At 49.1% G+C, this 16,044-nt stretch overlaps 1 protein-coding gene across 2 annotated transcripts; it reads right to left on the minus strand.

The window, feature by feature from the left end:
- Nucleotides 1-4,223: 4,223 nt before the first annotated feature.
- On the minus strand, nt 4,224-15,836 carry HTR3A (5-hydroxytryptamine receptor 3A; the record flags this gene model as incomplete). 2 transcript variants are annotated; one of them, XM_080930331.1, is made up of 9 exons in its annotated part: nt 4,224-4,522; nt 5,092-5,313; nt 5,821-6,031; nt 6,377-6,537; nt 9,468-9,637; nt 11,282-11,391; nt 12,327-12,371; nt 13,505-13,671; nt 15,770-15,836. In XM_080930331.1, 9 exons carry the CDS (start codon nt 15,834-15,836, stop codon nt 4,224-4,226), a joined length of 1,452 nt encoding a protein of 483 aa, XP_080786457.1. The 2 variants fall into 2 exon arrangements, with proteins under 2 accessions (XP_080786457.1, XP_080786456.1); XM_080930330.1 differs by having other exon boundaries at nt 4,224-4,537.
- Nucleotides 15,837-16,044: the final 208 nt, after the last annotated feature.

Genomic DNA, 16,044 nt, shown 5'->3' on the forward strand with positions numbered 1-16,044 from the left:
ACAGAGCTAGAGGTCTCCTTTTGAAAGCCTTCTAGGAAATACAAGGTTATTCATTCTTTCCGGACTCCTGATTTAGTATCCATTGTTAGCATTGGCCTTGCCAGGAAGTTCTTCCTCCAGTCTAACCTTCATACTTCCAGAGGGAAATGGGGTGCAATGCAGGGGGGCAGAGATGCAGACATAGTCAGAGAGAGGAGATTGAAGAGCCAGGCTTCTATTTTAAGATGAGGTACTGTTATATTCTAACCATGACACTCGGGGCTAGCCATCACAAGCCTCTGTGGAATAGCTTAAATTATAGAGGACTACATTAGTAAAATGAAAAGACAGAAAGCAAAAAAAAAAAAAAAAAAAAAAAAAAAACCGGCATCCAACTCCCAGCTGATACTTAGTGGTAGCTGTGCGCATGCCTTAGTGGGGGCACCCTCGACCCCTCAAAGGTCAGGGCACCCCCTGTGGCTAAGAGGAGAAGGCCAAGGAGTTGGTGTTAGGCCAAAGCAATTGTGCCAGGTGGGTTGGACCAGTCTGACTTTATCCTCCTGTCTCCAGTGCAGTCACGGGAGCTGCCCCTTCTTGCCCAGCATCCCCCTCCCCCAAACATACAGAGGGAGGCAGAGAGAGTGATTAGCATGGGGCATTGTCCCCAGATAATGGGCCCCAGCTGCCTCCTGAAAGAGGAGACAAAGCGCCTGGCGGCTCCACGCGCATTATCCCCTCGTTAAATCTCTGTTATTAGATTAGATTCAGAATGTATTGATTCAGAGGCTGGGGGAGGAGGGGGAGGGAGGAGAATCTGGCTGGCGAACACTGGGCTGTACTCCCCCCCCCACCTTCATCAACCAGGAAACTTTTTCCTCTGAGCTAGGCTGGGGGAACTCGGCGTCTCCAGCACTGGCTGCTGAACTCAGCCTCCCTGTGCCAGCGCTCCACAAAGCTGCCAGGTGTCCACTCCAGGGCATGCCTTTGAGGCCGCCGAGCGCAGGTGGCCAGCCTCGGGAGCAAAGGCAGCTTCCCTCCTGGCAACCAGGGGCAATCACTTCACAGCATCAGCTGCAGACTTGAGGAGCACCGAGGCTCACGCTGCAACGCATGCTCACTTATGGAGGTTTGGGGAGACTGATCGAAGCAGGGTGGGTGAGGATAGGCTGAGGAGCACTTGGGTGGGGGGACATGGAGACCCACCGTCTGTCTCTTTGCCTGGGACGGAATCAGATGCAGTGGGGCCCTGTCGACTAAAGCAGGCCCGTATTAGCTGGAGGGCACTGTAAGGCTTTAGTTCCCCACAGCTAACCGGAAGCAGATCAGTTACTTCCCGTTAGTTACTGTGTCTTCTTTACCTAAAGCCTGGTGCTCTCCTCTGTGGGTCTGAATGATCAACACTCAAGGAGTGTCTGACTAACTTGTCTTATGCATACTTCAGACTGCCTGCTCCCCAGATGAGGACAACTCCGGGGTACACGTCATTGTCTTCTGGCCACCTTGACCCCTCAAGGCAAAGATTTCTCGAGACCACCTTGCAGATGAGACGCTGACGGGCTGGAGTAGGCCCATCTTTATCTAGACCAAGTCTGATTAATTATTCATTCCAAAAGTAGGAGTCATTTAATCCTAAAGCTCATGTCAGTAGTCCAAACATGAACTTGGGGTCATTGTACAATTTTATTGATTTATCCCGATACATAGCTACATCGCACAACTCTATGCAGCATTAAACTTCACCACCCTCTCCCAACGGGATCTCACTGTAACACAGGCTGACCTGAATCCCATTTTGTATGCCAGGCTGAGCTTCAACTAACAGTAATCCCCATGCCTCAGCCTGGCAAGTGCTGGGAGTAAAGATGTAAAGCACCGTTCCTGGCTTTACTTGTCTCTTTAATTGACATAGTGGGGATTGGAGGCCCAGCCTAGCCTGTTTGGACTGCCTCAGCCTAAGCTTTGGTTATGAAAGGGAGGAGGCAAGCAAGTGACTGGAGGTGTTCCCAGACAGACACCCCTCTAGTCCAAGGGTTGCATTCATAAGTAGAAGTTGCTGCACTCTAGTACTGGGGCCTCAGTTTCCCATCCCTGGGAAGCATGGCCCAGATGCCAGATCAATGCTCCTATTGGATGTGGCCGCTGAACCAGAGGATGTTACACTCGGCAGCTCATTCCTGAGGTGGTTAATTGGCCGCCTCAATGCTGGGCTCTGTCGCCCCATTGATTGCAAATGAAGGGCGAGAAGGGGGAGATGGGGAATCGATAGGCTGATGAGTGTCTTACGAGGTTTCTGTTTGAACACTTTGTCAATAGCCACCCACTTAATGGCCAGTGGTGCATTGACTGTCCATCTTTCTATCCTTGTGGCCTGGGACATGAGACCCGTCTGATAGTGTGTAACTATGCCCAGCAGTCTAGTAGGTAGGGCAGCTTTAGGTTCCAAGTGAGGGACTGCAGGGCCTATTCTGAACAAAGGGAACTTTCCCCACCTCTTGCCCAATCTTGCTCAGCCAAAGGCAACTCCATGTCCTGCTCTCTCTGGTTTGCTAACAGACCCTGATTCCCACACAGACAAAACAAAATGAATGTGAAATTCTGAAGTCATCTCAAAAGTGTTTGGAGTAGAGGTGGCCATGAGACTTCAGTCTCAGCTCACTTGAGAAGCTAGCAGCTAAGTGAGAATCTAGAAGTTCTTTCTGTACACTAGGGATCCTGGGACAAGAGGCAGCTAAGAAAAAATAAACTAGGGGAACCCATTATTCAGCCTTAGAGTCATTCAAATGTGACAAACCCAATGCTCCAGGGTTCTGCCCGCTGCCCAGTCTCCCATATGGTTTTATAAACGGAAACTGCAATGTTGTGTGTGTGGGGTGGGGGTGGGGATGTAAGAGTGTATCATTCCAAGTGTCTGAATTGACTCTTTTATTGTTGGCTGCCCTGCAGTGGTTTAGGAGGTATTGGAATGATTTGGTCTCATATGAGACATTTTTGGTGGGTCCTGTCCCTTTAGCCTGGTTGTCGTCTATCTAGTCCCCTCTACCTGTGCTTCACTTTGAGTGACAAGCAACTTGACACAGGGAGAGGAATAAGATAGGAACAAGATAAAATGCCAGAGGAACCCTCCTCATACACTCGAGACAAAGATGGAATATTTCTTTCCCCAGATGACTGTTAGGTGGGTAGACTGGAGTTGGGGACCTTCCTGTTAGGTGGGTGGAGTGGAGTTGGGGACCTTCCTTAGCATGTCTTAAGGTCTGACATCTAGGATTAGTGGTCAGGATATGTTACATGCAAAAGCATAAGTCTAACTCTGCCTTCCTCCAAGCCCTGCTTTTTGGTTAAGGGCATCACACACTGGTTAGTAAAAGTTCTCAGAGAAGGACCATCAATTAAAGCCTGGCATCCTCCATGTCGCCTAAGCACTAAACCAGTGGGTGCTAGCCATGGTCCTGAAGCTTGTCTTCCTTTCAGGGGAAGCTTGCTTCCTGCTTCCCCTAGAGCCAATAAATTCAGAATAGTTGGCTCACTCGAATCCTTCCAGCATTTTCCCAGTGGGTCGCAGAAAGCCTTCCTCTCCCCTCTCATCTGATAAATACACAGTCTTGACCTTCAAACTGTGATCCACCTCCTACTCTTCCTCCATCATGATCATAGTGCCATCTCCTAGTTCCCTGGTCCAGGAAGCATCACTCAACGTTAACTACAAGCAATTGCGTCCTCCATCCTTTTCCCAACGCTGAATACAAAGGGTCACAGATAGAGAACAAGACACCATAGCATTTTATTATCCCTGCCCCCACTGGCGAATGAAGCTAAGTGCTAGGGAAGCACCCACAGGTGGGCTGAAGTAGGAGCCATTGGGAGCTGGATAAAATAGATGCACACATCTTAGGCACATATGCAAGAGGATTTGATTAGGGATAAAAAAAAAAAACTTTGGAAATGAACAGTTTCAAGGGCTATAATCACAGAAGTACTGGCAAGGAGACCAGGGCTTGATTCCTTAGTAAGTAAAGTTAGAGGGTTCTTGGAGTCTCTTGATCTAAGACATCATGTTTTAAAGCCATGATAGGGAACTCTGGGAGACAACCTGGGTCTCCAGCACTAAGTTTAGGGGACAAGGGGACTGGGGTTGCTCAGATGAATTGGTGTTGGAAACAGGATGCAGGGCCTGGGGGGGGGGGAGACTCCTCCATCCTTATCTTAACCAGCCCCATACCCCCTCCCTGCCAGGCTGTACCCACTCAAGAATAACGCCAAACGGACCAGAGCGTGACCAGGGTGATGCTGTAGGCCAGCACAGCCAGCAGGTAGACGCGGAACAGCAGCCTGTCCAGCACGTATCCCACTCGCAGCCAGTCCTTTGCCACCTCCCGCATCTCATCCCGCTTCTCCAGGAAGTGGCGGATGGAGGACAGCTCTTGCAAGAGGCCACGCACAGCCAGTGAGGCCTCCCTTGGTGGTGGAAGAGGGCTACCCCTGCCCCTTGGGGTCTTCTCCAAGTCCTGAGGTCCTCCAACATGGCTGCAGTGGTTTCCCATGGCTGGAAGAACAGAGCCTGGGTTTGAGAGGAGGGTGGTGGGGTGCCCTGGTGCTGTGGGGGTTGGGGAGTGTTATGGAGGTCTGCCTCAACTGCACGCTACCTTCTTCTTTTTCTCTTTTGAGACAGGATCTCACTATGTACTGCTGGCTGCTCTGAAACTATGTAGCCAAGGATAGCATCAAACTGACGGAGATATACCTGCTTGTGTCTCCCCAAAGTAAAGGTGTGTGCCACTATACCCAGCTCCCCTGAGTCCGTCTCTGCCCATATCCCACCTTAAGCTAATGAAGGGTTTGAAAACAAAGCAAAAGAGCCTGGCTGGGCCTGGCAGTGCACACCTTTAATCCCATCTCTTCGAAAGCCAGCCTGGTCTACATAGAGAGTTCCAGGTTAGCTAGGGCTACATAATAAGACCCCGTCTTTAATGAAATGTAGAAAGGGATGCAAGGTTCCAGTCTGACTGATTGGTTGAAGCATCCTTCTGTTTCCATCCTGTATGCAGCTCCCACATCCTATTCAGTATCCCTACTCCAGATTCTATGTATGAATCTGTCCCTATGCTCTCTCACCTGAGCAGTCATCAGTCTTGTTGGCTTGGAAGCTGGCTGGGGGCCTATAGGCCATGGGCTGCTCCCCGAGGCAGAGCAGCCAGGCTATTCTGTCTAGGACCAGGTGCCTCAGCCAGTCAGGTACTGGCCGCTGTAGGTCCTGCTTATGCACCAGCCGCACAATGAAGATGGTTTCAGCGAGGCTTATCACCAGCAGAGCCATGCACACTACAAAGTAGACACCTGAGCCAGAGAAAGAGACTTCCTAAGCATGGAAGGGAGTAGGGCAGGTATCTATCACAGTGAACTCTTCCCTCAGTCTGTCACAGTGAACTCTTCCCTCAGTCTGTCACAGTGAACATTTCCCTCAGTCTGTCACAGTGAACTCTTCCCTCAGTCTCTCACAGTGAACATTTCCCTCAGTCTGTCACAGTGAACTCTTCCCTCAGTCTCTCACAGTGAACTCTTCCCTCAGTCTGTCACAGTGAACATTTCCCTCAGTCTGTCTCAGTGAACTCTTCCCTCAGCCTGTCACAGTGAACTCTTCCCTCAGTCTGTCACAGTGAACTTTTCCCTCAGTCTGTCTCAGTGAACTCTTCCCTCAGTCTGTCACAGTAAACTCCTTCCTCAGTCTGTCACAGTGGACTCTTTCCTTAGTCTGTCATAGTGACAGAACTTTTCCCTCAGTCTGTCACAGTGAACTCTTCCCTCAGTCTGTCACAGTGAACTCTTCCCTCAGGGAGGCCTTACCAATGAGGGGAGTGCCGATGGCCGTTGCAGGCAGTGTGTCTGATACGATGATGAGAAAAACTGAGTATCCCAGAAGGAGTGTGATCTTGAAAGAGACTCTCTCACCACTGTCCGGGGGCAGACAAAAGCCCACAATGTCCACAACCATGAGGAAGATACTGGGCAGCAAGAGGCTGACTGCGTAGAATAAAGGCCTCCGGCGGATGACCACCTGAACCAGGATAGAAGCTTGGGGGATGTTGGGCAGACAGGAACCCAGGAACCACCAACCCCATACCCAGACCCTTTTCTTACAGAACTTCCGGCCTGGGTTGCTTGGGGAAAGAGAATGACAGACCCATATTCTGCCTCTGGCACCAGGCTTGTGGCAGTTGAGGATCAATAAGGGATGCTTCAGTTGAGTTCCCATCTCCCTTGCTGAAGTTGCATGGAGTGTGTGTGGACCTGAAGTTGGCAAAGGGGCGACAACGCCCTTCCCAGCTTGCCTTGTCATGCTACCCAATGTGGAGGTCTAAGCGTTCTTGTCCCCAATCCATCCACAGCCACGCCCACTCACGTAGAACTTCATCTCAGCATAGCTGTTATTGGTTTCTATACTGAACTCCTTGAACTGTGTGAACACCCCCAGCAACTCCCACTCGCCCTGGTTCATGAAGACACTCTTGTCCGACCTCACTTCTTCTGGTGATCGCCACAGGGAAATGTTGATGTCCTGGACTGAAAGGGAAGACAAAAGGCCAAAAAAAAAAAAAAAGCTTTGGAATTGCATAGAATCTTTGAGCATAGAAGGTGGGGTGTAAGGTGGACAATACCCACGGAGTCCTATTGTCAGATCTCTAGACTCCAGACCTCTGCCCTTAAGGCTCAGCCCTGGTTTTCTCAGCCATTCAGGGGGCGATAGGACACACTTTGTCTATCTCACCAGCCTATAGTGAGAGCCCAATGCAAAGAGCCGAGGAAGCTCTGTCAGAAAGCTGTCTCTGTCTCGTCTCTGTCTCTGTCTCTCACTTGCTTACACAGACCTTCCAAACAGCCTTCTATGTTTCTTTGTTAGAGTTTCGCATCTAGAAAATGAATAAAACATCATGATTTTCTTTCTTCTGCCTTCATGGAACAACTATCTGTCTTTAAAGAATTAAGAAAATAAAAGAAATTCTTCTATGTCTGTCTGTCTGTCTATCTATCTATCATCTGTCTGTCTGTCTGTTTATCTACCAGGAAACACAACAATGCCCACTGAACCAAAATACTGAAGAAGATCTAACTCTCCTGCCAGGATTATTGGCACATGCCTATAATCTCAGTACATGGGAGACAGAGCCAAGAGGATGTCTAGGAGGCCAGTCTGAACTCATGTATTTGAGTTCAAAACCAAAAACTGAAGGTTGGAATGGCCAGTAGAGAAACAGTTCAACAGTTAAGAGCACTTGCTGCTCTTCCACAGGACCTGGGTTTGGTTCTGTACACCTACATAGAAGCTCACAACTATGTGCAACTCCAGTTCCAGAGCATCCATTGTCCTTTTCCGATCTCCATGGAGACCAGGAACACACAGGGTGCAGGTATATACATGCAAGCAAAACTTTCATACATAAAAAGTAAAATAGATAAATTTTTTAAAAAATTAAGTAGAAGATGGGCTGAGAAAATGGCTCAGTGAGTGAAGTTTTTGCTGTTCAAGCATGAGACCTCAGTTTGATTCCCAGAAGCTACATAAGAAATCTGGGTGTGGCGGAGCACACTTGTCCTTCCAGCTCTGGAGAGGTAAAGACAATGGAATCCCTCAGGCTCATGGCCAGCCAGCCCAGCCTCATGGGCAAGTACAGGGAAAAGTGAGAAATCCTCCCTAAAAAGACAAGACGAAAAACAGCTGAGGAAGACACCCTGGGCTGATCTCTGATCCCCACATATATTATGAGCACCATGTGTATACACATGTACACGCATGTGCATGCACACACACACACATACATGCATCAAAGAAAATAAAGGAAAAGCTCTATATTGGTGAATAAAATACCAGGTGTCCAATGATACACCTACTTGAGTCTATTGCAGTTAAAATTTATGAGGAAGATCTTATACATACTAACTTAGGAAAAGGTCACAGATTCATTGTTGGTTATATTTAAAAAACATTCAAGTAGCAGTGCATGCTAGTGTATGCAATATATGCTCTCTATAGGTAGTACACATGCGTGTATATGCACATGTATGTGGATGGAAATGCAGAGAGAAGGAACTGGGAGACTATCGTGTCATGGTGTATTCTTTCAAGTATACAGTATATGTACATATGAGTGTTTTGCTTGCATGTTTGTTTGTGTACTGTGTGTGCGCAGTGCCTGTGGAGGCCAGATGGCATTATTATATCCTATGGAACTAGAGTGACAGTCGGTTGCAAACTATCATGTGGGAACTGAACCTGGGTCCTCTGGAAGAGCGACAAGTGCTCTTAACTGCTGAACTATCTTCCCAGACCCCATAATTGGAGTTTAATGTAACAAGTGGGTCAGAGAAGGAAGGATTGTCTTGCTGCAGTCTTAGAGTCTGGCAGTGTGCCTTTCCCAACCCTCCACTGAGTACCTGGTATTCCTCAGTAAAAATTCTCAGCACCAGACACTGCTGGAGAGTCTAACAGTGAACCAGAAACCTCATTCCATTTGCTCTGAAATTATATCCTTGAGAAAGGTAGACACGTACTGAACAAGAATCGGCAAGTTTGTAAGAAAACCTAGGGATTTTAACGGCTGCATGAGGGACAGCTAGTCTAGGAAGCCACCGACAGTCCTTCCAGGAGCTGATGAGCCCTGCGGCATAATCAGGTGACTGGAGAGGTGGACCAGGCTGTGTGGCTGGGGTTCTGGGAGCTGGAGAAGGAAGAGAGGTAGGTAGCCTAGGAGGGGAAACAGCCTGTGATTAAAAAAAAAAAAACAAAAAAAAAAACAAAGCCTGGCTGGACCTCTTGAAGTCCAGAGGAAGGCAGCTGGGCTGGCACACACCAGATGAAGCTGCTGTGGAACACTGTGGGCAGGACCAGGTCAAAGATTTGGATTGGGTCCCAGGACTGCTGGGAAGCCACTGAGGGCTTTAAATGACATGATCAAATTTGCATTTTAATAAGAACTCACAGGCTGCCTTGGGGAGTATGAACCACAGTAGGGGTGGTGCATGGGGGTGGGGGGTGGGGTGGGAAGGGAATGAGGACACCTGGGCAGGGGGTTGGGGTGGCTTGACCCTGGGCTGAAAGAGGAGTAGGTGGGTCTAAGACGCCCTTCCTGTCAGATCTTCTGTGAGATACTAGGTAAGAATTGTCCCTTGCTGAGTGCCTTGGAGCCGATTCACACCACCTCATTAATCCTTGAAACAACCAGGAGAGGTGGTGAGGACAGCACTGCTGGGTCCAGCTGGAGGAAGAGGAAATAGAGGCTCATTGACATTAAAAGGAGCAGTGGCAGAATCTAGTGTTTGCCTAGCATATGCGAGGTCTTAGGTTAGATCCCCGGAACCACAAAGGAACCAGACAAATGAAAGAGGGGTAAGGGGAGGAGCAGGAAGAGAAATACCCTTGATTAAGAGAGGATGCATCCTGGCCCCAGCCCCTGTGAGCCCCGACCTCTGCACCACCCACAAGCCCACATACTCACTGGTATGCAGCCAGCTGGTGAAGGTCAGAGAGCAGTTCTGCACATCGAAGGGGAAGTTATAGATGTCAAGGCTACAGGCGGTCACCACTTGTAGGGGCTTGTAGTTCTGGACTTCACCTCGATGATGCACATACACGTAAGGGATGCTCGGAGACTTCCCCACGTCCACACTGGTCAGGGGAGAGGGATCGATGTGTGGGCTGAAGAGGCAGACCCTCATCATGGAAGGCTAAAGATTTGAGTAGCTCAGTGGGGAAAGAGACTGAGGGAGGATCTGGAGAATGAGATGATCTGCATATTTTGTCTGGCCTTAATTCTCCCATATTATCAGTCTTAGCTCTCGGACCCACTATTATGGCGGCTGTGCTCCAAACAATAAGGAACGTTTCATCTTTTAACTCCCTTAGCGACTTAGCTCTCAAAGGCAGAGAAGGAACCCATGGGTTGTCTCCAGCCTGGAACACCAGCCCACACCAGAGTAGAGCTAGCTCCCAGAATAGCCAGTGGTTTGATAGGAGAATCCTATGTTCCATTCTGACTCTGCTTTTTGCTTTGCTTCCCATCTCTAAAAAGCCCCCAGATGAGAGCAGTCATATCTCGAGGGAAGAGCATAGTGCTCACAAGGAGTAGAGGAGCCTAGGAAAATCCAACAAGAATTCAGCCCATTTGTCTTTACTGAGCCTGGACCCTAAGGCATGAGGTAGGCTGAGCCCAGGGCCTGGCCTTTGGCCTTCTTTGGGGTAGACTGAAAGATATGAGGCTAAGATAAGGGCAGAAAGAAATTTCTAGAACATTTGCCACCTGTGCTATGTGGGGCATTCAAAGGTGAGTCAAAATCAATGGCCTTCTTTAGGGAATTGTCATGGAGTTGGGCAGAGAAGTTGGCACTGCATGAATCCTTCTGGCACCTCCATTATTATTTATTTAGTAGTAGTGGTGGTGGTAGTAGTAGCAGTAGTAATAGTAGTAGTAGTGTTTTGAGAAAAGGTCTCATGTAGTCTAGGCTGGTCTTGAACCTTCTATGTAGTCAAGAATGGTCTTGAACTTCTAATACTCTTGCCTCCCTCCATCTCCCAAGTGCTAAGATGATAGGCATGTTACCACCACACTGGGTTTAGACATGGGACCCAAACATTAAGTATGCTGTGCAAATACCCTACCAACTGGATCACATCCCCAGCCTACTTTCCCCATTCTATCTGTATTTCCCCCATGTATTTTCTTTGCCTTTGAATTCAGATGTCCAGTTGGTGGACCCTGGATGAACTTGCAGAATGGAGAGAAAGTCAGCTGGCTGAAGGCAATGGGAGCATGCTGGGCTGCTGAGAACAAAAGCTAATGGCACCCACTTCATACTAGAGGTGCCAACTGTGGCCTGTTAGGCACACATGTGGCTTGGGAGGTTTGAACATGTTCCTTGGCTCCCAATCTCTTCTGTGACCATTGGCTGTCATTAGAATTTTGCTCCTTTCAAAAACATGTAACCGTCCCCTCTGACGAATGCAGCTGTCTCCATTAACTTTTTAGAATTCAGTGTGACATGACATCACTCACTGGCTTCTGTTCCTATGATGGAGTCCCTGGGACTAGAAAGCATAAGGTTGTAGCATACAGTACAGAAAGAAAGGGTAATCGAAAGAAAGAGAGAGAGAGAGAGAGAGAGAGAGAGAGAGAGAGAGAGAGAGAGAAGAGGGAGTTGCAGAAAGGAGAGCTTGAACAAATGCTAACTTGATCAAGAGAAGAAATTGTCACTCTGCTCCTGGCTTCTCTAACTGCAGCCTCCCAGTCTGCTATGCTCTGACAAAAGGACTCACAACTCATTGATGAGGATGTCAGGGACCCAGATGCTGTCTGTGGGGATGGACAACTTGGTGACATTGTCGAAGTCCTCAGGAGCCCACTGCAGAAACTCATCCGTCCAGAACTGTGGGAGAAGCAGAAACCATCAAAAGCTGTCCCCTCCCTCTTTGGTGAGGGTCACCAAATTGGACAGGCCTCTGTCCCTTCTGCTCAGGCAGTAGCTGGGCATCTTCTAGCAGGAAACCTGGGTGTTGACACATACCTCTTCATGGTAAATAAGAGCCCCCACCTCTACACCTCTCAGTCTTCTGCATCTATAAAACACAGGCTGCTATAGCCTCTTATAAGGAAGCTGCCTGTTCTTGTTTGGCTCATTGCTCATGAAACAGAGTGTGTTCTGAATTAAGGGGTCCTTCAGTGATACAGAAATGGAGTTGTCTAATAGGGACCAGTGTTCCTATAAGTATATGGTGCTGATAGAACATGGTCATGGCCATAGAAAGAGATTTGAGACCTGTGTTTGCCTAACACAATCTCTGAGGTGAGGCCTCTCCAGTTTACCTCCCTCCCCAGAGCTCAGCCAAGACCTGAAACATCTGCATATTAGTGTGACCTACACTTGTCTTAACTGGACAAGTGACAACAGAGTAGAATCCTGAGGGTTAAGTGGATAGATTTTTGCTGTTTTGATCGCTCAATTTGGTTGTCATCCAACTTCCGATAGAACGAAGAACTTTCTAGAAGTTGAAGCTGTTCACATGAAAGTGAAGTCACTATGGTGTGAGGTCTCAGGCCAGGAATCATCCTTCCTCCAAAGTTAGCCAGTCAGCACTTGTCTGGGATGCTTTCAAACACCTGAGAAAACAGGGGTGGGGGCTGGGAGGATGCCCCACCCATCTTCCCCTGGCCCTGAGATGGGACCTTTCAGACTCCTAGACCTTGTATCTGTCTACTACTGTATCTCTGAAGCTGCTCACCACCTTCCTTCCCTGTGGCTATTGAGATTCCTGACTCCTTGAGGAGGGGGTGTCCCAGGAAGTCGGGGGCTGGTCTGCTCACCTGCCGGTACCATATGTAGGTGGTCAGAACCTGGTTCTTTTCATCCTGTGAAAGTAAAGGGGGCTAACATGTGATCTCACACAGACACACACACACACATACACACACACACTGCCCAAACAGAAGCTGGTGCTGAGCATCTCATCTGTCAGAAAGGCAGGACCGGGGAAGGAGATGAACTCAAGCTGCAGGCCAGCCTGGAGAAGCTGGTCTGTTAAATGGGCACAGAGAGAAACGCAATCATTTCTTTTCAACTGCCAAGATACACAGGGAGGTGAGGTGGAACATGCCTGTAGTCCAGCACTCAGCAGGGCTGAGTCAGACAGTGTGAGCTTCAGGCCAGCCTGGGAATATGGTAAAACTGTCTCAATAACACAGCAAAACAAAACCCTAGAGATGTACAAATCGTGTATAGTTTCTGTTGTTATTATGTATCATATATACTTAATAGTATGCACATAGATACCTTACCTTCTTTTATCTTTATATATATATATATATATATATATATACACACACACACATATGGAGTGCCATGCTATGAAATTAAGGGACTCAAAACTACAGAATAGAAAAAGTGATTACTCCCCTTTCTCCATCTGATTCCAAGTCTGCTTTCTGCTACAGCACAGCAACCCCCACCCTTAGCTATTCTCTGCAGAGGTGTTCTAAGCACCATGATTCCCTCCTGTGCGTGTGTAGAGGGGGCATATGACCTAGCAGCCTGTAAAGTCAGGCCTCCCCACTGCAAGGCAGAGGGCTGACAGTTCTGCCGTTGCCTTTTGTCCGTCGCCATGCGGTGCTTCACATCGTCTGCTGAGGCAGTGCACCCCACCCTACTCTGGTTATTGACTGGCTAATTGATCTATTAGTTGGCATTTTATCTACTGTTGCCATTTAGTGACACCTCCCACTCAGGGACCCGTGTAAGGCACTAAGGGTCTAGAGATGATATGGGGAGACAGTTGCCATTATACATGGATAGTCACATGCAGGAGGTGCACACAGGTGGTCTAGGGTTGTGGTTTGGGCAGCTGTGCAGATACAGCTTCAGTCTGTCCCCAGCCATGGTGCCAGACCACAGGTCCTAGGGTTCTTGGTGCCATTGTACTGCCCATTGGCCATTTGGCTCTACATGGCTTCTCGGATTTCCTCCAAACAGATGGAGGGCGGCTCACCACATTGAGGATGGCATACATGATGACATCAATGGAGACAGTGGTTGGCTTCCTCCAGTCCCGCACAGGCCGTACTCCCTTCCTGTAGTTAGCCAGGAGGTGGTCTGACAGCCTTAGCAGAGCAGGCTGGGTGTTGCCACGGGCCTGAGTGGCCCTCCTCCGGCTGCCTGGGGAAAAAAAAAGCGGTTTAACTCAGATGCCAGAGTCCTTCTTCCCCTGCTCCAGTTTAGAATCTGTTAAAGAATTTCATCCTTTGGTCAGGAGAAATGGCTCAGGGAGCAAAGGCCACTGCCACCAAGCCTCACGGCCTAAGTTCAGTCTAGGAGATCTATAAGGTAGAAGGGGGAAGACTTCTGCAATTTGTCCTCTGATCTCCACATACGCGACAAGGCATATGTGTAGCCACATACACACAACAACCATAATATAAAACGAAATGTAATTTTAGACAGGAAAAGAAACCCTAGCTCCAGGCCCTTGTGCCATTGACGGTGTTTTAGGATTCCTTGGTTTTCCAGTGGTAAACAGTGACGCTAACTCAGAAAGCAGGAGGGACATGGGACAGCCCCACTCACATGGGCATTGTGGGCACTAAGACTGAGATGATATGGAAGTTACTAAGATCCCTGCACAAGAATGAGATGCAAACTCATGAAGCAGTCTGTATTTCATTAAACAAAACAAAAACCATCATACAGTGGGGGGGGGGCACAGCCCAGAGGGCCAGCACCCAGACAGCATGAAGGTGGGGTGCAGAGCGCACTGGTCCTTTACAGACTCGGAGCCAACAAGGCTGGCCAGTATTAAACAATACCGAGTCCTCCTATTCTGTCCCCACGTGTGTCACCAGATGCTAAGGCATTCTTGCAGGCTCTCCTCTGGTGTGTCATCTACCTGCCCCATAGGCTTCTCTCCTGTCTGGAAGGACAGAGGTGAGCAAACAGAGATGGGAAACAAGAGACTATTTTTGAGTTCATCTTATTTTGTTTTGCTCTTCAGACAAGACAGAGTTCACACAGCCTAGAACTTGCCATGTGACCAAGGAAGACCTTGAACTTCTGATTCCCCCTGCTTTCACCTTCCAAGTGATGGGATTACAGACTTATACCTCCACTCCTGGTTTATGCAGTGCTGGGAATTGAGGGCCAGGGCTTTTGCGCATGCGTGCTAGGTAGGCCTCGACCAGCAGAGCTGTATCCCCATCCTCCAGAGCCTTCTTAGGAATGATGAAATAATGTCTGTGCGAGTCTTCCGCTTCAATCTCAGCCAGAGTAGTTAGCAAGACCATTATACAGATGAGAATCCCCAAGGCTCAGGAGGGTAAATAGCATGCCAAGAACCTGAGACTCAAGGGGGAGACTGATGGGCTTTGGGGGACTCTTGGAGGTTTGGGAAGTGCCCAGCGAATGCAGCCAGGCCTCAAAATAAGGTCATGGCTGGGAGGACAACAAGAAAGCCCAAAGCACTTAACACAGGCAACTTCCCTTTCACCCATCTAACCCTGCCTCTCCCAAGGACAGCTTTCAGAAAAGAGCATCCTATTTCTAGCCTTCACATTAGTCCCTCCCCTCGGGGGCATTCTTTGCATTGTCTCCCAAGATGCTGCACAGTAACCCAGCTGTGGAGAAGGACCCTTCCTGTGGGGCTGAATGTGGTCTGCAATAGAACAAGCCAGATCCTGTGTGGCCAAACACCCTGTTTGTGAGGCGGTGAGAGGATTGAGTAGAACAGGTAGGAAAGTTGGACATTACTGGGGGTGAGCCTTAGAGGAGCCTGGAGGAGGAGAAAGCCCACAGGACCCGTGCTGCAAAACCAACAAAAGCAAGAAAAAGTTACTGGAGCCATCCTGGTCCTCACTCATAGCTGATAAGCTGTGGGACCGTGAGTGAGTCATTCTCCCTCTCTGGGCTGTGGTTATAAGAAGAAAAGGGGACTGAATAAGCTCACAGATCCGTAGCTGCTCCCATTTGATAAGCTGAAAGGCAAAGGCAAAGAGAATGGGAACCACCGTCTTCCAGCATCTAGCTACTTATTTCTCATAGACTCTACTCCCTTCTCAGCAGCAGGCTCACCTTGGGTTCAACTCCTCAAACCACCTAGTTTGACCCCACACTTCAGAACCCTTTCTTACTCATCAGCACTGAGTGAGACAGCTGAGCTTCCTAGAGCCTTCCTGTGGCTCCAGACTGTTCTACCTCCAGCCCTTTGGGACTGAAGCACCCCCCCATCCTACTTGCTGTTCTCCTCCCCCACCAAACTCCTTACCTTCTCCCTGGACTGTCAGCATAGAAAGCGACAAGGCCAACAGCACCTGCGGGATACACAGCAGCATGGCAAGCTTCCCAGATGTGGGAGGGCCTCGGAGCAGCCACTCAAGATGAGTCCCCCAGACTGCCAGCCTGCACACCCGCTGCCAGCCTCATGCCCCGGGGAAGCCTGCTTTCCCAACTGCTGCCTGCACCTTGTGAGGCTGCAGCCTAGCACCGGCCACCAGAGTTGGGGAGCCGCCAAGTTTTCCGGCAAGCAGCCTTTTCAGCTGG

The sequence above is a fragment of the Micromys minutus genome (assembly GCF_963924665.1).
Source record: "Micromys minutus genome assembly, chromosome: 16".
NCBI lineage: Eukaryota > Metazoa > Chordata > Mammalia > Rodentia > Muridae > Micromys > Micromys minutus.